We start from the raw sequence: 22245 nt of genomic DNA on the forward strand, positions 1-22245 counted from the left end.
GTGATTCATGCCCAAAAATGCGGGTCTATCCTGGAAGATGTTAAAAGTGCCTGTACAAGACGCATAGCAACATATTTATTAGGTACTTATATCGGAAATTATATGAAGAAACCTACCTGAACGAATAACAAAGTGAATATGAAATACATACAAACTGCAATGGTGCTACACTATTACTTTGGGAGTACTTGAGTAGACCTGTGTCGAGTTGGAGGACTTGTCTCCAACGCAACTACTCAAGAGATTGGTTGGAGGAAAGCACCTTATACTGTCTGGAACAAGCAGAAGTACGTAGGTCGATGGGTCCAATGCATCCATAGGTTGTATTGAAAGCGGTGAATCTGTGTACTTACCTTCTTACAGTGGATGTTCATTAAAGCATGGGTGAATATTAAGAGTGCCTAATGTAAGATTACTGCATCAAAATACCTAAGTAGGTATTTGATAAGTCACAATATTACCAATTGATACTTTTAGAACAGAGTAAGTGAAGGCTATAATTATTAATAGTAAGTAGATATCAGCATTATGACTTATTTGAGAGTTCAAAGTAAGGGATTATAGTTTTATTCTGACCGCTTTAATGGATTATTATGTAGGGACATACCTAGCCCTAGATTTGATCTATGAAGTTATAAGTAGTATTAGTATTAATTTCAAGACTGGATGCAACGCACCGTAGTACTAACACCTTGTATTTTAAAATCGAAATAAGGTAATAAGTGATATGAAATACTTTAAACCAAATAGGCACCTACCTATATTAAAGTAGAATCAAGAAAACAATTAGATTATTATGAAGGTAAGTACTTGATACATGAGCTAGTGTAGAAATAAAAAAGTAGAGTTTATTTGCTAGAATGTGGTACAATTTGGTCTTAAATCTGTTTTGATCTAACACATTCAACCAATAACTGAGTGTGCAAATTATTACCTATAGTACATTATCATAGCATAATAAAATGTGAAAATTTAGAATGAATAATATCTACTTAACTCATTTATATATAACTTTATCTATCTAGGAAGTAATGTTGACAATATAATTTTATTCAAGTCTTAATTTAAATCATTCAACAATCATTTAAAAAAAAAGAAATATGTACATGTGCTTAAGTTAAAAATAGAAAGAATAATCTTACAATAACAACGGTCATATCTACATCAATGGGTCAATCAATGGTTTTAGTGCAAAATTTGGGTTATATACAGGGGTCTGATATAATCAAGTAGGTATGTACTTGATACTGGTGTCGCTTAAATGCAATATTTCCGAGATTATTCAACTGTTACCATTTTTTTCATGTTCGACAACTTTTCTGATGATGTACACGACCCTGTGACCCCGACTTGACGATGAGGTCGACGAATGTGAAATGAACAAGTGGTTTTGGCCGGCATCTGTGGTGGAGAAGTGCACATAACCTTCAAGTTGTGATTAGAAGCAGTCATGTACCTGCATGGATCGGATAAGAACACAGTAACTCTTGGTGTGAGGCCTGTTATAATGATACAAAAGAAAAAAAAGCCATCCCGGGCTGCCTCATTATGATGGAGGGTGTAACCTCAAGGTATTGTTATGTAATACAGTAATAAGAAGGTAAGAAACATCTGAATACTACTATGGTTAATTGAAGCAAATCTAGTTTACCTAGTAACTAAAATAAAGTCTTAAAACTTTGAATTGAATAGTCTCTGTTTAATTAAATAATTACATACTTAAATGTACACATAGTAATATTTTAGTACAATTTAAGGATAGAATGCCTGAAATATGTGTCAGGTGCATGTGTTTTCATTACCTACCATTTAATGTAAGATTTTTGGATTTGGGTCTATGGTAGGCATGGTATGGTTGTGAGAATGATAGACAGTGATAGGGAGACTAATAGAGTCGATTGCTAGATGCACCCATACCTATCTACCGACTGAATAGTCTGTATTATGTACTGACAGACATAGATCAACCCGCAGGCCCTGCATAATCAAATATGATTTGAGTTCTCTACTAAGCTACTACTGGACACAAAGAAAAGATTTTGGAAAATTCTACCTGGGGTGGATCAGCTAATAAATAATTAATTGGTCCACTAGATAAAGTAGGTAACATTGAACCTATTTTGAATCTGTAGGTTTACTTATTCGACCAAATTAGAGTTATTAGATTACTTTGAATACCTAGTAGTTATAGGGTATGAAATATCAGGTTTGAATTAATCTAACTATGTACATACCAGAAACAGAAAGACATACACCACTTATGCTCACGAAAGTAGCCATGTGGATGTTGGAATTTTATTTGATTCTTATACCAATAAAATTTATATTAAGTGCTAGTATGTACTTTTGTTCCGTTTGCTCACCCTTGTGAAAATTATAAATTACATTGGCTGCAACTACCATTTAAGGAGAGGTGAGGTTATGAAAGGAAAATGAATTGAATCATTATTATATTAACCTAAAGTGAATTTAACTGATCAGATCAGATGAAAATAAATAAATGGAATTGAATTAAAATATTTATTTATCAGCATAACAGTGGTTCTTTCAAATGTTCTTAGAGTTTTATAATTAAAAAGGTAAAATTATATGAGCTATCACATTCATATAAAGTCACTAGTAGCTGACATCCTCTTATACTAATAGATGACATGCATTCGTGATTTTTAGAATTCGGAAAATAAAAATAATAATAAAATGAAAATACGTTTCCACTTCTCATGCTCGTAAGGTTCTATTTTACGCTGGCTATAAGAGGACTAAAGTGCGTTTCATGCTGTTATGCACAAGGTATTTATAGGTAAACAACAGTCTCTCTGAATGACATATGGATGAGAAAGAATGTATGTAATTTCTATGGTGCCAGTGAACTTTTGCACTTGTATTGAGGTTGCGACCTATACCTACAAACTCATTACAGCACCCTCATTTAATCCCTACTCTTTTCGGACAATCTATAGATATGTACTTATAGTAATATTATTGTTACATTTCCTCGCAATCGAAGTGAAAAGCAGTGTTTATAACTCGGCTCAAGTGGCTTGTTTGGTGCCCTTGTTGTACAATCTGCTACCATAAATCAAAGCCTTTAGGTACTTACTACCTCGGAAAAACACGCACTGAAAAACAGGTTAACTACCAAGTACATCATAAATTATTTACTGTTGTTATTATTGGATTGGCTTACCAACTTAATAGATGATACTATCTGCTGTAATAATAGAAATTAGAAAGAAATACTAAGTTACGAAGGTGTTATTAAATGAAGTGGCAATGACTGTGGCAATGTTATGTATTACAGGGTCTGGATTGTTGTATTTCTTTATATAGCCTACTAACACATAATTTTATCATATCGTTGTTTCTCGGGTATAAATAATGCACGAATAATTCGATCTCTGACTTAGGTTTAGATTTGAAATAAGAAATGAAATTGTCAGTATACAGAGAAGTGTAAATCTTAACCTTGCAAGCCCCATCGGATAAATAGTGGAGAAACGGATTCCCTACTTTTACTGCCCAAATTTTGACTAGTTATTTGACTTTGGAAAAAGGAGCTTATGAGATGCATATTTTTACTAAATAAATAAATTATTAATATAATTATTATAAACAAAAGACGGATTGCTCTCTTGTGTGTGTGCCCTTAAATTATATTAAAATTTCAAACGAGTTGCACAATTATTATCACTTGCAGACATTACACGTAGGGCGATTGTCTAAAACCTGCATCAATCATTATTGTTCTGATTGGCTGAATTTGTGCGATTCTTGTTGCAACAATGCATTGTGGCCAATAGTGAGCGAGCATTAACCAATCAGAGATGATTGCGATCGTGACATTGTAGCTGTCAAACAACCGCGGTAGAGCCCACGGTGAACTAAAGATGTTTACTACTGTAGATACCCCACAAATAGTTGAGAATATCGATTTGAGTATTGAGTTCAGTAGTCTCGATAACTAGTCTTTCAAATCATTAATCAAATTACTAAAAGCCATAAAGCAAATTAAGAAGAAGATTAATCAAATGAGGTATTAAGGGAGCAAACACTTAGCGGGTTTGCCATAACCGTTGACACTATAATATTCATTCTATTGACTGTACACAAATAATCGCTTCTGGTGGCTGTCTTGAGGAAGCGAATTAAAAAAATAAAAATAAATGGTGTTTAATATTGTTATGATATAACGTGTCATTGTTATGAATGTGATTATTATTTTTAGACTCTAAACAAACTGACAACTAGTGAATGAGAGAAAAGGATACCGACTTATGTATGGACTGAGTCCTGGTGTGATAAGCGGTGATCCCTGAGAATATTAGAAATGAATACCGACTTATGTATGGACTTACTCCTGGTGCGATAAGCGGTGATTCCTGAGAATATCTGAAAAGAATACCGACTTATGTATGGACTTATTCCTAGTGTGATAAGCAGTGACTCTTGAGAGTATTTTATGATAACCTAAGGAGCAAATAAGAGAGAAGAATACCGACTTATGTATGGACTTATTCCTGGTGTGATAAGCGGTGATTCTTGAGAGTATTTTATGATAACCTAACAAGCAAATAAGTGAAACGAATACCGACTTATGTATGGACTTATTCCTGGTGCGATAAGCGGTGATTCCTGAGTATAGTTGAAAAGAATACCGACTTATGTATGGATTTATTCCTGGTGTGATAAGCGGTGATTCTTGAGAGTATTTTATGATAACCTAACAAGCAAATAAGTGAAACGAATACCGACTTATGTATGGACTTATTCCTGGTGCGATAAGCGGTGATTCCTGAGTATAGTTGAAAAGAATACCGACTTATGTATGGATTTATTCCTGGTGTGATAAGCGGTGATTCTTGAGAGTATTTTATGATAACCTAACAAGCAAATCAGGGAAACGAATACCGACTTATGTATGGACTTATTCCTGGTGCGATAAGCGGTGATTCCTGAGAATAGGAGAAAAGAATACCGACTTATGTATGGACTTATTCCTGGTGTGATAAGCGGTAATTGCTGAGAATAGTTTATGTAATATACCTTGTCCCAATTGTGTCAAAGGTTGTCTATTTTATATGTTCCAAATGAGACATATTGTTATTGGAAAATTTAATTCATGTCCCAATTGTGACATACAGCAAGTGGAAATTTTTGATTTTGTAGCAATCGTGCCAAAGGAGGGCAGCATTGACTATAATATAAACCTAAGAATAAGGAATCAAGAATGACAAATGGAAGGTGGCAATACTGACGTAAACAATGGATCGTATTCCGGTGACAAAAGCTGGTCCTAGTAAGAACCAACAAACGAATTGGAAAACGGCTGACGAAGCGTCTGAAAAATGACGAACAATAATAGTCTGGTAAAACCTGATTCGATAATCCCGATGCGAGTGGACGGTGATCTTCAGTATGAACTTCAGCAACTGATCGGGTCGCGATGGTGACAAGAGGGAGTCCAGTTAATTTGATGGAAAACAAGCAGACTAAATCGGGGTCGGCAAGTGGAAAGGGTGTATCCTTTTTATTAATAATAATAGATTTATCTACAGAATAGGGGTACAGAAGTAGATATCATGGTTGGAAATCACTTTACCTGTTCTAGCAGATACTTACTAATGTTCAAGGGTTACTTAAATTCAAATTAAAGTTCTTATAATGGACGTATTCAGTAATAATATATTAATTATGTCTTGCTGAATTCGGTACGTAGTAGAAGTTGTATAGACCCTTTAAAGTAGATCTAAAATGAAATGCTGATTGTAAATGCTAAATATCGGTTCATGTTAATGCACATCTTCGCAGTCACTCATTGTATTACGTTGATGTTTGGTGGAAACAGCACAGTAAAGAGCAAATTCTTAAATACTATTTCAAGTAACATCTATTCCAATAGACTGTATAAGCAGTTCGCGCACGAAGGCTTGCTTACTTCACTCGCTAGGTATTAATGTATGGATCGCTGATATGTTATCAAAGCGTATAAGTACACCAATGTATCACGAAATAATTTCCTACATCTTTGTCATTCATTTGTCACACACTGACACGAGACAAGCAACGGTGACCGATGCAGCAATTCACGGCTCAGCATGACGCTGGGTTGGTGCAGCGTTGGGTGCTGTCTGTCCTCAATCACCGTGTTCAAGTTAACCATATTATCATAAGAGGACGAGGGTCTCTGGCATCGTTCGTCCTTACGCGCTCAAGAATGTACAAGAATGGAAGTTTCCAGAAACCAGATTTTATTGTATGTTACATCAATTAAGTCTATAGTGCCATCAAGGACTCGTTGCTTGCGAGACAATAATGGGGCAACAAAACGCCGTCTGTTGCGCTCTCTATCGCACTTACGGGGCTTATGGTAGACACAGTTATGCATGCATCTACCCCTAGTGCAAGGATGATATGGGGCACCACGGGTAACGAGTTTATAATATTACAATAATACCTTGGCTAACATCATTGTGACTTATTTTGTTATATTAATAATAGTATTTGTTGTACTACAATCGAGATACAGTCAGAGGCAGTCGTCTCAGTTATTTGAAAATATAGGATTACATTGTGCACATTGTACATCTCATAGTGATCTGTACTGTGTATCATTATCAATTAGCACATTCATGTTTCTTTAAATTTCTGAAATAATATGATTATTGGGTTCTCCTTAGAATACATTGTGGTTTGTTTCGATCTTAGTACTTATTTATAATAACAACTACATTTAACCATATTATTTATCTTGATTTCGTAGACATCAAGAATATTGGTTCAATATTCAATAATTCAATTTGATAGGTAATTATCTTTTATTGTTATTCAAGTAGAGTACAAAATATGGTCACATAATATCTGTGCCGACATCTCGTCGCCTTAGTGCTTGTTTGCCCTATCGACCATTTTTGGCCAAATTGACATTTGAATGCAGTATGCATAAGAATCAAATTCTACTCAATCTGAACTAAAAAACGCACATAAATGTCTACAAATACGTCAGTTGTGGCTATTTTTTAAAATCAATCTCCCGTGTTAATAATTTAGTTTTAGTGCTTGAGTAGCGTATCTCCACAAAACAAAAAAGAAAGCCCAATGTCCTTTGTCTAAAGTTTTAAGTGCGTGCTTGTTTGCCGCATCTCCTCAAACAAACCAATCACAGGCACGCCTTTTGTATGACGTAACAGCTTTGTTGTCCGCTATACTGTTTGCTCACAATCACTCGTGGTGCAATCGATATGACCGTTGCGTAGATTTTTTAAGATATTTCGGTGAATTATAAGATTGACGAGTTGAAATTGTGATTTGTGATATCACTAACAATGTCCCGGACATCATACAAAACTCAATATAGCCGCAGCACCGGACAATGTGAACAGTAAGTAAATTTTTCATGTTTGGATATTCTCGTAGGTTAGGTTATACAGGGTGTTACACAACGAAAAAACTGAACGTATCTAACTTTCGTTGTTAGTTCTATGGGAGACGATTATGTTTTTTTTTAAGAAATAAACCTAGTCGTTCTTTATATATCGACGACGTTTATTAGTCAAAATTAATTGCAGTCACTATTTAGATTGGTTTATTGGCCTTTCTACGAAACGATTCTACTAATTTAACTTAACTTAATTGTATTAAAAGGGCTTATTTATCAGTTCCCCTTCTTAGTATATAATATCATTTTTTTAAATAAAATATAGCATAATATGTTACTTGCTGATAATGTAGCAGCTTTCTATAGCCGAAAGAATTTATCCATTACAAACAAACAATCAAAAATCTTTTTTCTTCATATTTCTATGTATATATTATGTATATTCTAATCTGAAATAATAATAAAATTATACACCATTATTGTTATTCAGGGTCGAGAAAGTGAAGAAGAAGTTATTCATTGAGAGTAATGACAAAACAAACGTTGTGAAAAATGTAGAGGAGCATGAAAATATATCCCCGAAGAACTGCGCTATAACAACTATTGAAAGTTTTGTTGTTTGTCCTAGTAGTAGCAATCTAGAATTAGAGAATTCTGTTGTAATTATAGATACTAACGCGTGCACCGCTGTTGGTCTTAATAACGACAAAAACAAAATAATTCAAGAAAAAGAAATCACAAGAAAAAGGAAAAGAAATCCAGAAAATTGGAAAAGGAATGTTCTTAAAAAGAAGAGAGAGGCTGGTGAAGAATATTGTAATGTGAAAGGAAAACAATTTCGAGCAAAAAAAGTTCAATCTGGATGTGAAGTTAATTGCGCCTACAAATGCTCAACAAAACTCACACCTCGAGAAAGAGAAGAAATCAAAACTGCATTTTACTCATTAAAAGATGCCCAAAAGAATAAATTCTACAAAGAATTTACATTAAGAGTATTGAAAGGTAGGACAAGAACGGAAGCCGAAGCAAGCAGAAGAAAATACTCATTCCAATACTTTTTTTTGAGAAATGAGCAGAAAGAGAGGGTGTGCCAAAAGTTTTTTTGTGGTACTTTAGATATTGCGCCAAAAAGAATATATTATTTCCACAAGAAACTTCAAAAGCATCCTTTGAAAATGGTTCCTACACCCTGTAAAGGAAAATATATAAAAAAACAAACAGCCCAAAATAAAATTGATGAAGTGGTTCAGCACATAAAATCATTTCCCACTCAAGAATCACACTTTTGTAGGGCAAACACAAAGCGTCAGTACCTCGATCAAAGTCTGTCCATTACTAAAATGTATTCGCTTTATGTAGAATCAAATAAAGAACCAGTAAAAGAAAATATTTATCGAAAAATTTTTAACGAGAGATTTAATTTAGCCTTTCATCGTCCAAAAAAGGATGCTTGCGATGCTTGTTGGGAATTTAAGGCACAAAAAAATCCAAGTTCTGAACAAGTGTTTAAATACGAAGAGCACATAAAGCGAAAACTTGAAGGGAACGCGGAAAGAGAAAAAGACAGGCAGCTAAATGACACTACCGCTGTCATTACATTTGACTTAGAGAATATTTTTTCTCTTCCAAAAGCCAACGTTTCCTGCTTTTTTTACACCAGCAAATTAACCGTGTATAATTTGACGGCACATTGCAATATTACAAAATCAGCAACAAACGCAATTTGGGATGAGACAAAGAACGGAAGGGGCGGTGATGACCTCGCAAGTGCATTAATAAAAATTTTAAAAACAATAGTTCAAGATTTACCAGATACTATAACCAAGCTCATTTTATGGTCCGACTCATGTGTGCCCCAGAACAGAAATTCATATATGAGTGTTGCAATACTAAATTTTTTGCAGTCTGCAGAGGCAAGACAAGTTATAGAAATAACTCAAAAATACTCCGAACCGGGGCACGGAAATATACAAGAAGTAGATGCGGTACACAGCCTAATTGAGCGGAACCTTCGGCACCAAGAACTATACAGCCCACTATCATTGATGAGAGCATTTTTAAAAATTAAAACCAAGGCCCTAAAATTAATATTCCTCCAGATGTTCGACGATGATTTCCGTTGCTACCACGAAGAAGCAATTAAGTATGGATTTCATCAAATACCTTTTTTAAAAGTGAAGTCCTTAACTTATAATAAATTTAACTGGAATATTTTACAATATAAAACTAGCTTCCAAGGACCTACCATATCAATAAATATAAATATAAAAAGAATACACATATTGAGCGATGTTTGTATTAAACTACCCACTAATACAATGTCCCAAAAAAAAATTCAAGACATACGTAGCTCCTACAAATATATGCCAGCTGAAGACAAAAAATTCATGGAAACCATATTACAAAAGGTCCTGAAAAAACAAACTCCAGTTGAGAATAATGAAAACGCGAAGACAATAAAAAAGCTAAGGAAATCAATCCCAACAAAAAATAAGGAAAACAAGAAAGCGCAACAAAAAAAAACAAAAAAGTAAAAATTATTTATGTAAAAAATATAATTTAAATTAAAAAATACCACTTTTTTAAACGGACGGAACGAATGGACCTACGTTTTTAGTTAAATCTTACAAATATTCTCAAAGCTATCTATAGATAATTATACTATTTAAATATTTTAAGTAATTTTAGTCCGTTTTAAAAATGTGGTAAGTAGGTATTTTTTTTTACTTAGATCATTAATTTCGGTTTAAAGAATTTATTCTCAAAAAGATATTTTAAGATTCACAAGAATAAAACACATTATTTTAAGATACATTCTATATACATTTCAGTAGTTAGGTACACAGACGCATGCATTTACAATTTTACATTTTACTATATTATCTAAACTATATCTACCTAGTTAATTAGGTACCTATTTACGATAATTTTGTCTCACTTATTAACTAATTCAATTTTGTGTAATTTACAAGTACTATACAATTATTCGTAATATAATATCTTTAACCTATTCTTAAATTATAAATTAAGTAATATTTTTAGACAGTTTGACCACGTCAGGCAATCTACACCCTCACACACTATATTTTTGTTACCGTAGGTTTTTGTTCGAGGTAGTTATAATGAAATAGGTATTTAAGTATTAGTTTATTTTGTGTACTTTGCAATTATTTTGTTGATGTATGTTTGTGCAGCTAATCCCTAGATTTATAGCAGGTACTCCAAACGTGGCTTTGGATGGCCAGATTTTGTGTGGGATGCAATTTGAGACTTTTCTTAATGCCCCTGTGAGTGATGCTAATTTGGAAGTTATTTGTTCAATATGAGTCTCATATAAGTTTGTCATCTAATATTAGTCTTAGATTTATTATACTTTTATTTTTAAGATCTGTTTAGAATATTGTTATTTATTTTAAGTGGTGTATCATTTTAAGGTAGTTTTTTATTTGTAGCACTTAAGACTCTTTTTAGTCCTGTTATTTAATTATTACTTCTTTATTATCTCTCTTTCTACTAATTATGTTTGAAATGTCAAGTCTCTAGCTGCTCTGGAAATTTTCAAAATTAGTGCCGAACCAACAAAGAGATAGGAAACTGAGTTAATATTGCATTATCATCCATTTCAAGGCTCGAGTTCATTCTGAAGTAAGTTTAAAATCAATTGCAAAATTTGTACAGTAAAGACGAAAAAACAAAGTAACTAACAGTCTAGACAAAAATAGCAAGTTAGCACTGTCATTCACTTCCAATCAAAAATTTTTAAAAGGTTCTAGCTCATCGGGAAGCTAGTTTAAAATCCATTGCAACGTTTTTGAACGACAAACGGACTGAAGACAAACTAATAAACAGACAGACAGAAGAAAGCAAGTAAATGTTGCATTGTCATCCAGTTCCAACCTATGTTTAAAATTTCAAGCCTCTAGCTCACCGGAAAGTTTAAAATCGAACACAAGATTTGTATCGAATAGACAAACAAACAAACAGACCGACAAGAAAGCGAATTAATAAAAAAATGTAAACCTTGTCAAAAAATGTGTAGCTATAAAATATATATTAAGAAAAGTTATGTTTTTAACATGAAAAAATTAAAAATTAAAATAGCTAAAAAAGAATAATTCTCTAATATGCTTGAATAAATATATGCTTTATTTATAATTTTTATTATGTTTCTAAATTAATTTTTAATATTTCCGTAAAACATACCTACAGTAAAATTTATTTAGAAATTGGAGTTTTATTTATAACTAGCTGCCCCGGCGAACTTCGTACCGCCTAAGTAACAGTCGATTCTTTTCAGGATTAAAAAAAAAAAATCTCTCCGTAAGAACCATCCCCGTACTTCAAGGAATATTATGAAAAAGATATAGCGAAATCGGTTCAGCTGTTCTCGAGATTTGCGATCAGCAACACATTCAGTGATTCATTTTTATATATAGAGATTATTGTTATGATTAAACTTCTGATTAGATTGTGTGATACAAGCAATTGAGTGAAATTGCACTTGTCTGTCTGTCCGTCTTTCACAACCTTATAACTTAGTAATTACTTCCATAATATATGTAAAGTGTATAGTCGGTTATTACATTATGTAAGAAATAAAATAGTGGTGATAATTTTTACGCGAACATAACAATAAGGTTAATAGATGGCGCTGTTATTCGCCGAGTTTCTTGCTAGTTCTTCTCGGTAGGAAAGGCATTCCGAACCAGTGGTAGATGCATCAGTGGTAGTGCTTTCGAATCGACATTCGAAAGCACTGGTACTGAAAGTTCACTTTAATAAAAAATATTTTTATTTTATTTATTTATTTATGGGATATTGGAAAGATGGGATACCGCGAGCTCTTAGTTCGGGACGAACCACTAGTAATAAAAATAAATAAATACTTAAATGAACCCCTGATTAAGTTCGTTGTCACGAGATTAATGATTGTAGTAAAAATTCAACACTATTATTGATAAAAGTTACAAAGGTAAGTAGGTACATAAGTACTCATAGGATCATGCACGATGGATTTTAATTTCACACCCTGTATTGTCAATTGACCGTTAGGGCAAACAAGCACACAATGGTTTGGGTGACCGTTTAGCCAAGCTCCGTTAACATTGTGCTTTATCTCCATTTACGTAATTTTCGTTGTGCATCTTTGGCCTATCTCCATTTTTAAACCAGTTTTTATATGTGTAAATTATACTTATTTTGCCTGATAATGAGCTATTACAAATCCAGACGTACATTATTCACAGGAAAATTTGTAATAGAACAACGATCTTATGTTATCTCATAGAAAAACATAAAAACGTTGCTCCTGTAAAATTATCTCAGTGGTAGATAGGGCAAACAAGCACTAGGATGACGATCTCTGCCTTTCTGGTCTGCAAAAATATTTTACAATCATTATTCATATACTTACCGATATTGCTTAGTATAATACTACATATATGCAATTAAAGATTGGCATATTGTTTTCTTATTATTTGTTTTACGTTACATACTTATATTGTAATATTATTATTTTTTTCAACGGTGTCAATCAGTAGGTACCACTTGAGAATAATTAAATGTCAATTCACGATAGTCAAATTGATAATTCATGAAACACTACAAAGACATTATAATCAAGGTCAACTCATATCAAATATTCATCAATTGTATGAGAAAATTGGATTATAAGATATTCTTTTAATTTATTTTTAAGTTTAAAGAAATTATGAAGTCTACAGAAGTAGTTAGGTTCATTGGTATATTGTAGAACTTTGTGATTAATTTTGTATAAAGTGTTAGTAATGGTCAATGGGATCCAACCACTCTTACCATATCTCTTAAAATGTTTATACTAGTGAAAATATTGTATTTGTGTTGCATTAGAGCATTATGTAGGATTAGAATTCATGTCATTACAGTGGTAAGAAGGAAAGGGCAAACAAACTTACTTTAATTGAAAACTGATAGTGACATGGTTTAAAATCATAGAGTACTTAGCACTCAGAATTCAAGTTGGTGATAATTCACTATCCTTCTTTTCTTTCCTCGTTGTTGTTTTGTTTAAGTTTGATTATATTTTATTCGCTTTAAATGCAATTTACCAAAGATGTTTTATAATTCTCATAATTAGTATTGCCACATTTGCCATGCAAATATTTATTCACGTATTACTAAATACAAATACAAACTTGAAGAATATGTAGTTCATAATAATATTTAAAAATTAAATTATTGATTTTACTATAATTTCCTTGTATTAAGTATTAACATAAATTGTGTTGATTTCAATATTTGATTATACTATTGTGAATTGGTTGTATACGTATATCACTAACAATAACTAGATTATAGAATTTTCTTAATATCAAGCTTAAATCAGAATGACTTATAGTATTTACTATTTACTTATCTCAGTGTGATTTGTTGTGTATTTATAAGAATTAGACTTACAGATGTTGATTGCAATGTACATAATGATTATTGATACCAGTATTTTGTAGGTCTCATTGGCACTTGTTTTGTGCACTTGTTAAATCTAACAATGTTAGCTTCGATCTGTTAGAGGAATTATTATACTAATCATATTAATTATAATATAGGACTGTTAAGGTATTCTATGTTGCTCCTATTGAGTTATGGGTATGAGGGCATTACCCTCGGTTGGAAGGCCGAGTGGTCAGATATGGGGACATATCTGGAGCAGGATGGACGACTGTGGGCAACACAGAAAAACCTGCGTTCTGTCACCCGTGAGTGGAGGTGTGACAGCGCGCGGGAGTAAAAATAGGGACGATATAAAAGTAATTAAGCGAGATATAAGTACTAGGTGATTAATTAAGCTAGATATAAACTAAGTGGATGTGACAAGTGTACCTGAATATAAGACTGTGGACATTGGAACTGCGTTTGATTCATACTAGGGTCATCCCAAGACTAATAAACCCGGATTGGAGGTTAAGTTGTTTATAGTATGGAGGTCTGGGAATTCGGAAAATTTCTAGTGTTTCAGTTTAATAATACAGGGTGTATTGTTCACTTGAAAAACAGTTAAAATAGAACACATTTCGTAGGACCACTCAAACAACGGTTCAGAGACGGACATCCGGTCAACTTTATACTTGACGACAAACTTGGGTCTCCCGCTAGCCGGACCCGTGCCTCTGCCGCACACAGCCTACGACAATGAACTTATTATAAATGCGAGAGTGTGTTTGTTTGTTCGTTTATTGGTTTGTTGGTTTGTCCTTCAATCGCGTCGCAAGGGTGCATCGGATTGACGTGATTTTTTGCATGGGCATAGATAAAGACCTGGAGAGTGACATAGGCTACTTTTTACCGCGGAAAATTAAAGAGTTCCCACGAGATTTTTAAAAACATTATTCGCTGTGTACCAAATTTTTTGTTTAAATTGACATTTAAACCAATTTTTTTTCGATTTTGATGGCGGGCAAAGTAATCCAGACTTTCAGCCAACATTGCCCACATCAGCGAATTAGCTTATAAACTGCTTTTTGGGCAAAGTATCATTGAGTGGCTGGAAAGTTGGCTAGTTTAACGGTAACTATACCATTTAGGACGTCTTATTTAGGAAGGTGGAATAAGCTTTAGGTCTGCAAAATTTGCATCAAAATTAAATCAATTCACGACCGCCAATCCGGGACAATAAAAACTTTTTTTATCCCGGAAAATCAAAGAGTTCCTATGGAATTTTTAAAAATACCTAATTCCACGCGGACGTAGTCGTGGGCATCAGCTAGTGTTTTAATAATACAGGGTGTATTGTTCACTTAATTTTTTTAAAAAATAGAACACATTTCGCAGGACCTCTCAAACAACGGTTCAGAGACGGACCTCCGGTCAACTTTGCATTTGACGACAAACTTGGGTCTCCCGCTAGCCGGACCCGTGCCTCTGCCGGACACAGCCTACGACAATGAGCTTATGAAACAATACCAGCGATACAGCGGTGATTTCAATCAACCCCTACATAATATTCATTTTAAGGTATGTACTGACCTTTAAAACATATTTAATAATAATGGCCCCAGAATCCATATATCTTCTGAATGTATCAAATACTAGCTTATGCCCGCGACTTCATCCGCGTGGAATACACAAATTACGAACCCCTATTTTACCCTTAGGGGTTGAATTTTCAAAAATCCTTTCTTAGCGGATGCCTACGTCATAATAGCTATAAATTTCAGCCCGATCCGTCCAGTAGTTTGAGCTGTGCGTTGATAGATCAGTCAGTCAGTCAGTCACCTTTTCCTTTTATATATTTAGATAAAACATATTATTTTGACTGATGCTAGAGGTCAATGAACGTTGCGTAAGTAGGCCATTCGGAGTCAAGGCCGCGTCGTAGGTGGGGTATGGTCCAGAGTTTTGTACGCTCCACATTGCGGGGTTGAAAAAAACGAAATCACTAAAAATAAAGAATACAAAATGAGGCAAATGGTTATTGGTATTGGATTGTGTTTAGGTAGTATAACAATAACACTAAGTTTTTGCTAGCGTTCTGGTTACATCCTGTATAAATATACAATTTTATTATAAGTAAAAATTATAACAATTAATTTTTGTAATATTATGTAGTTTTATTATAAACTAGCTTATGCTCGCGACTTCGGCCGCGTGGACTATGAATAAATTTTATAAATTATTAAATTTATAAATTTCAAACACCCATTTAACCCACCTAGGGATGGAATTTCTAAAAATCCTTTCTTAGTGGACACCTACCCTTTACTAAGAACACACCCTTCAAATTTCATGTCTCTAGGACCAGCGGTTTAGGCTGTGCGTTGATATATATAAGTCAGTCAGTCAGGACTTTGAATTTTATATATACAGATAAAAAATTGTAGACTCATAAAACCTCAAGACAATATGGGAAACCTAACCAAGATTTAGGTTAATTGAAACTCACGGGGCAGTCGGCTTTAGTTAACATTGAAGTTACTTTACCGGCAACTTGGTAACTAAATAATGTAGCGCAACCAAGAAAGTTTGTCGGTAATGACATTAATGAAGCAAGAGCTGATATTCTAGTCTTAGAAGGTATTGAAAACTAAACTTATAAGCTCTCTAGTCTCTAGTAAGGAGAATTTCAATATTGAAGGAAAATTGAATTTAAAATGAAGTCACTTTTTCTGCGATAGAGCTAAAGAGGAAGAAATATTTTAAAACTAGCTTATTTCCGCAACTTCGTTGACCGTTTGACCCTTATTTTGCCCCATTAAGGGTTGAATTTAAAGATCTAGAGAGTGACATAGGCTACTTTTTATCCCGGAAAAATTCCCTCGGGATTTTAAGACGCTAGAGGTCAACGAACGTTGCTAAGTCGGCCACTCGGAGTCAATGCCGCGTCGTAGGTTTGCACGCTATACATTGCGGGTTTGAAAAATACTAAATCACTAAAACTACTTACAAAATGAGAGAAATAGTTATTGGTACTGGATTGTGTTTAGATAGTATAACAATGGTACTGATTCTGAGCACAACCTAATTTTAGAGTATTCGCATCCTCTTCTTACTAATGTAATATGAAAAGGACAGTCGCAGTTTGACAGTTTTAAATTTAATTTTTAGATGTTAAAACCCTTGATTTTAGCGCACAGTCGCGAGCCTACTGTTTTGTAGCGTGCATTAAAATTTAGAGTCTTTAAATGTAAAGTTCATGACGTTATGTCCCTTTTTAGCATTGTTAAAAAGAAAAGGATGCAGATACTCTAAATTTTGTTTAGAGAAAGACAACGGAATCGTTGGCAGTAACGCAAAGTTTTTGCTAGCGTTCTGATTATACCCTGTATAGGTACCTGTCGCTAAAACCATTCAGAACGTGACTGGAAATCCGGATCACGAAATGTAATTTGACGCTCAAAGCAATGAAACTTTGTCAACATTAACTAAAACTACGTTATTAAATTTAATACGGCCTCGGTCGGTTCAAATTTTACCCGGAGAAGGTGCTATTTATGGAACCGGTTTCTAATTTAGATGGTAGTCCTAAAAATATAACTAAGTAGATTACATAAAAAAGAAAAAGAAAAATGTCATCTTAAATATTCATCAACACTATAAAAAATACTTATTTAACACAAACGAAACTATGTTTTCGAATTGAATTTCAAATGTTCTCTGAAAACATTTTCGAATTGAATTTCGATTGTTTTCTGAAAACATGTTTATGATTCGTTGGTGAGTCAAAATGGTTAATGCTCACTGAGATTTTTGTCTCTGTCATTTGTATGGGATTACGTAACATAGAGAGCTCTATACTAACTTCTAACCCTGGATAGAGTATACCTGTCGCTAAAACCATTCAGAACGTGACTGGAAATCCGGATCACGAAATGTAATTTGACGCTCAAAGCAATGAAACTTTGTCAACATTAACTAAAACTACGTTATTAAATTTAATACGGCCTCGGTCGGTTCAAATTTCACCCGGAGAAGGCGCTATTTATGGAACTGTTTTCTAATTTAGGGATGTTTTAAGTTCAAAGTTCAATTGCTTCTGTATATCTATACTTTAAAATAACAATGACAGTGAACCGGTACTATTTCTATTTTAACAACTTCACAGGATGGAGGAAATATCTTGTTTCCTTCAGCTAAATACGCCAGCCACTATTGTCAGGTCGAGGTGCCAATCGGAGTATAAGGCGGGTGGACATCAATCACGCAATTCCGTGGAAATTCTTTGATTTTCCGGGATAAAAAGTAACATTTGTGTTAATCCAGGGTATACTCTATCTCCATTCCAAATTTCAGCCAAATCTGTTCAGTAATTTTTGCATGAAAGGATAACAATACACATACAAACTTTCACCCTTTATTATATTATTACTAGCTGCCCTGGTGGACTTCGTTCCGCCTAACAGTCGATTCAAATTGTTTAAATTTTTCTCTCCGTAAGAACCATCCTCGTACTTCAAGGAATATTATAAAAAAGAATTAGCAAAATCGGTCCAGCTGTTCTCGAGATTTACGATCAGCAACACATATTTTAGTGATTCATTTTTATTTTTATTTTATTTATTTTTATTTTATTTTTTACAGTGCCACTTACACTAACTAGATGATAATAATAAATTTAAATACAAATAAAGGTACAAGAAAAAAGACATAAAATACAAAACGATAAAAGATCAAAGAATTTTGAATATGTACGCTGAGAACATTGAATGACATATTCATGCAATGCTCTCAGCGTACTTCAGTAACTCCCGAACCAGTATTATAGACCCATCATTAAATGGGTCCCATTGAGCATTTTTGTCCAAAAGCGCGTTGAATGATGCTAATGAACGGGGTATAGGTGACATAGATCTAGCAACAGTGCGATGATGTGGGACCACGAAAAGTTTATTTTTTCGTGGACGAAGATTACTGTTGGATTCAGGGACACGTATGCGACACAGTTGGTCATGAATTATATTATAGAGAAGAAGATTTGTGTGATATTTAACAAAATACTACTACGTTTCGCCTCTCACTTCGTTTACGTTAATCTTAGTATGTATCATGTATACACACAAATACACACGCATACACACGTGCGTGCAAATAAACTTTCGCCTATATGGTATTTGTGTGATAATATTTCAAAGAATCTTAAAGGACATGATCTTTCCAGACACACGACCAAGCTAATGGATATGTCCCATACGTGGACTATTCCAGGGATTATGCTCCTCCACAACCAGATTCCATGACAGGCTCTCTATCAAGAAGCACTGATGCATCTACTTACCAGAGCCATTGTGGGTCTCTGAATCGCCAAGGAAGCTGTGGGAGACTGGGAGGAATGATGGGACCTGACTGTGAGTTCGTGTCATAAACTTTCATTGCTCACGTTACATCTCGACCATTAGTGTATTTTTTGAAAAGTACGAAAATGACGCTCGCCCGAATTCAACAATATAACAATTTAGGTTTTTAAGAATCCTTTGGGTCTGATATCCAACTCCCATCGGCGGTGTTCCCACTAGATTATAACATGGGGTTATTCAAGGGGCGGACCAACAAATTCCTAAAAGGCCGGCAACGCATCGGCGGCTCCTCTGGTGCTGCAAATGTTCATGGGCGGCGGTAATCACTTAACATCAGGTGACCCGCCTGCTCGCTTGCTCGCTATATCTATTAAAAAAAAAAAATAAAAAAAAAATATTCCGGTATAAAAAGTAGCCTATATCCTTCCCCGGGATGCAAACTATCTCTGTACCAAATTTTATCAAAATCGGTTGAACGGATGCGCCTCGAAAGGCTATTAGACAGACAGACACACTTTCGCATTAATAATATTAGTATGGATTAGATATGTCTAGAAACAAAAAATATTTCTACTTTGTAGTGACTTTGGAAATCAGTTTTGTGAAAAGAAGCTTTATTTGACTTTTGAACTTGTAGTGATTCCAATGGGGAATCCTGGAGTGATTCTGACAGGAGGTCTGGACGTGCGATACGCTGCAACTTACGGAAATCCTTATTTAAGAGGCAGCAGCGGACCTCTGTGTAAGTTATCTAATTTCTACCTACATTTTGTGTTATACTTAGTTGCAGACGTACCAGCAAGTGATGATACCGCCTAAGATGTAGCGCGCTTGTTTAGAACATGCGTATTAACACTTAACTTGAAGGTACCTATATTTAAAGTAGAGAGTCCACCACGCTCGCTAAGTGGGTGTTGCCACCCTTTTGAGAACCTTTGAGTACAACAAGGAGAACACTCATGTTGTCTTCCTTCACCTTTAAAGAAAAGTGCAATTTAATTGCTTAAAACACTCATGATTCCGAAAAATTAGAGATGCATGCGCGGAATTGAACCCCGGATCTTCCGAAACTGAGTTATCACTGCTTGGAAACCATTATCGGAAAATAGGTAAGAATCGGAAATTACCTATATATTTTTTAAATTCAGATACAAGTTAGCCCTTGGCTGCAATCTCACCTGGTGGTAAGTGACGATGCAGTCTAAGATGGAAGCGTACTATAGACACCTCTTTGGTTTCCGCACGGCATCTTACCGGATCGCTAAATCGCTTGACGGCACTGCTTTGCCAGTAAGATTAGTTTGCCAGTATTTTGTAGTTGCTTATATAAAACTAGCTTGTGCTCGCGACTTCGCCCGCGTGGACTACACAAATTTCAAACCCCTATTTCACCATCTTAGGGGTTGGATTTTCCAAAATCCTTTCTTAGCGGATGCCTACGTCATAATAGCTATCTGCATGCTAAATTTCAGCCCGATCCGTCCAGTAGTTTTAGCTGTGCGTTGATAGATGCAGTCAGTCAGTCAGTCACCTTTTCCTTTTACATATTTAGATTTTTGTTACAGCCTATGTGCCCCCAGTGAACAATTCTGCCAAAAATGCCCCTCCACCTTACTACACGTTAAGAAATACTAACCACCATCCACCGAGTAAGTTAATTAATACGTTTAATTGTTTATTTATTTTTATTAACAGCTACTATAAGTCCCGCAATTTTTTGTGTGTGTGTTTGTGTGAATTTTTTGTGCGAGACTGAAGTTTTGAGCTGATGGTATATTTTTATTTCGGCTGGCGTCAAAAGTACGTCATTTCGATGTTAATGAGACATGGTTCCAGCGCAATAGCAATTTGCGGGACTTGTACTGTCTACTATACTTATAAGCCTCAATAGCTCAACAGGTAAAGGAGTGGACTCAAAACCGAAAGGTCGACGGTTCAAACCCCGCCCGTTGCACTATTGTCGTACCTACTCCTAGCACAAGCCTGACGCTTAGTTGGAGAGGAAAGGGGAATATTAGTCATTTAACATGGCTAATATTCTTTAAAAAAAAAAAAAACTATATACCTAATAAAAAAAAATAAATTTTTTTGCGATACGCGACAAGTCGAAAAGGCAATCGAGGTGGGGACGCGACGCCCCGCACACCCGCACAGGCCCCACGCTAACCCGGTGCGGGTGAGCCCACCATACCCCGATTGCCATCTCAACCTGTAGCGGACTATACAACTTGTTCAATCACGGCAGGTACGTCGGTAACTTCACCGTCCTCTTCATCATCATCGCGTCCGTACACCACTCCGCCCACATCCTCGCCCACGAGCAACAGCGCACAGCCTCAGGTAAGTCATCTGGTGGGTACAATAATGCGTTTTTAAGTAATTAAAATATCATTTGCTTTAACGGTGAAGGAAAACATCGTGAGGAAACCTTTTTTTTTTTTTTTTTTTTTTTTTTTTTTTTTCTGCTGGTAAAAATGCTATTAGGCATGCCGCACAAGGGCGGGTATGTGGGACTCACTCGCGGTTTGTTTAACCGCCACCAGCATACCCACTAAAAAACCCAGCGGTGCCGTCCGCGTCAAGTATAAGACGTCTCAGGATCCCATCGTGAGGAAACCTGCATGCCTGAGAGTTCTCCATAACGTTGTCAAAGGTGTGTGAAGTCTGCCAATCCGCACTTGGCCAACGTGGTAGACTATGGCCAAAACCCTTTTCACTCTGAGAGGAGACCCGTGCTCTGTAGTGAGCCGGCGATGGGTTGATCATGATGATGATGAGGTACAATAATTACGAAGAATTCCGTGGCGTCACCCGAATCCGGGTTCCGCCAGGAAACCAGCGCCGTACGAGTATGTTTTTTGTGTATATGCAAGGCATTTATGCTGAGTTGGGACCTGTTTTACGGTTTTACCTGAAAAGGAAAAAAAGAACCCGTACTTTGTTGTCTGTCTGTCCGTCGTGTCTGTCAAGAAAATAGGGTACTTCCCGTTGATCTAGAATCATGAAATTTGGTAGGTAGGTCTTATAGCATAAGTGAAGGCTCCCTATTTCCTTTAGGGTTCCGTATCCGAAGGATGCCAACGGTACCCTATTCCTTAGCCTCCG

General features: G+C 35.1%; 1 protein-coding gene across 2 annotated transcripts in view; it reads left to right on the forward strand.

Annotated features, from left to right (window-relative positions):
- Positions 1-22245, forward strand: part of LOC117993838 (irregular chiasm C-roughest protein-like) — a 100213-nt gene that overhangs the window by 75275 nt on the left and 2693 nt on the right. Inside the window, exons 16-20 of one of the 2 annotated variants that reach the window (XM_069507126.1) lie at positions 15182-15364; positions 19005-19191; positions 19778-19882; positions 20706-20789; positions 21386-21492. In XM_069507126.1, coding sequence (XP_069363227.1) covers positions 15182-15364; positions 19005-19191; positions 19778-19882; positions 20706-20789; positions 21386-21492 — 666 coding nt within the window. The remainder of the gene's footprint in view (positions 1-15181; positions 15365-19004; positions 19192-19777; positions 19883-20705; positions 20790-21385; positions 21493-22245) is intronic. The other variant, XM_069507127.1, reaches the window with a different exon arrangement.

This window comes from Maniola hyperantus, chromosome 25, assembly GCF_902806685.2.
Source record: "Maniola hyperantus chromosome 25, iAphHyp1.2, whole genome shotgun sequence".
In the NCBI taxonomy this organism is placed as follows: domain Eukaryota; kingdom Metazoa; phylum Arthropoda; class Insecta; order Lepidoptera; family Nymphalidae; genus Maniola; species Maniola hyperantus.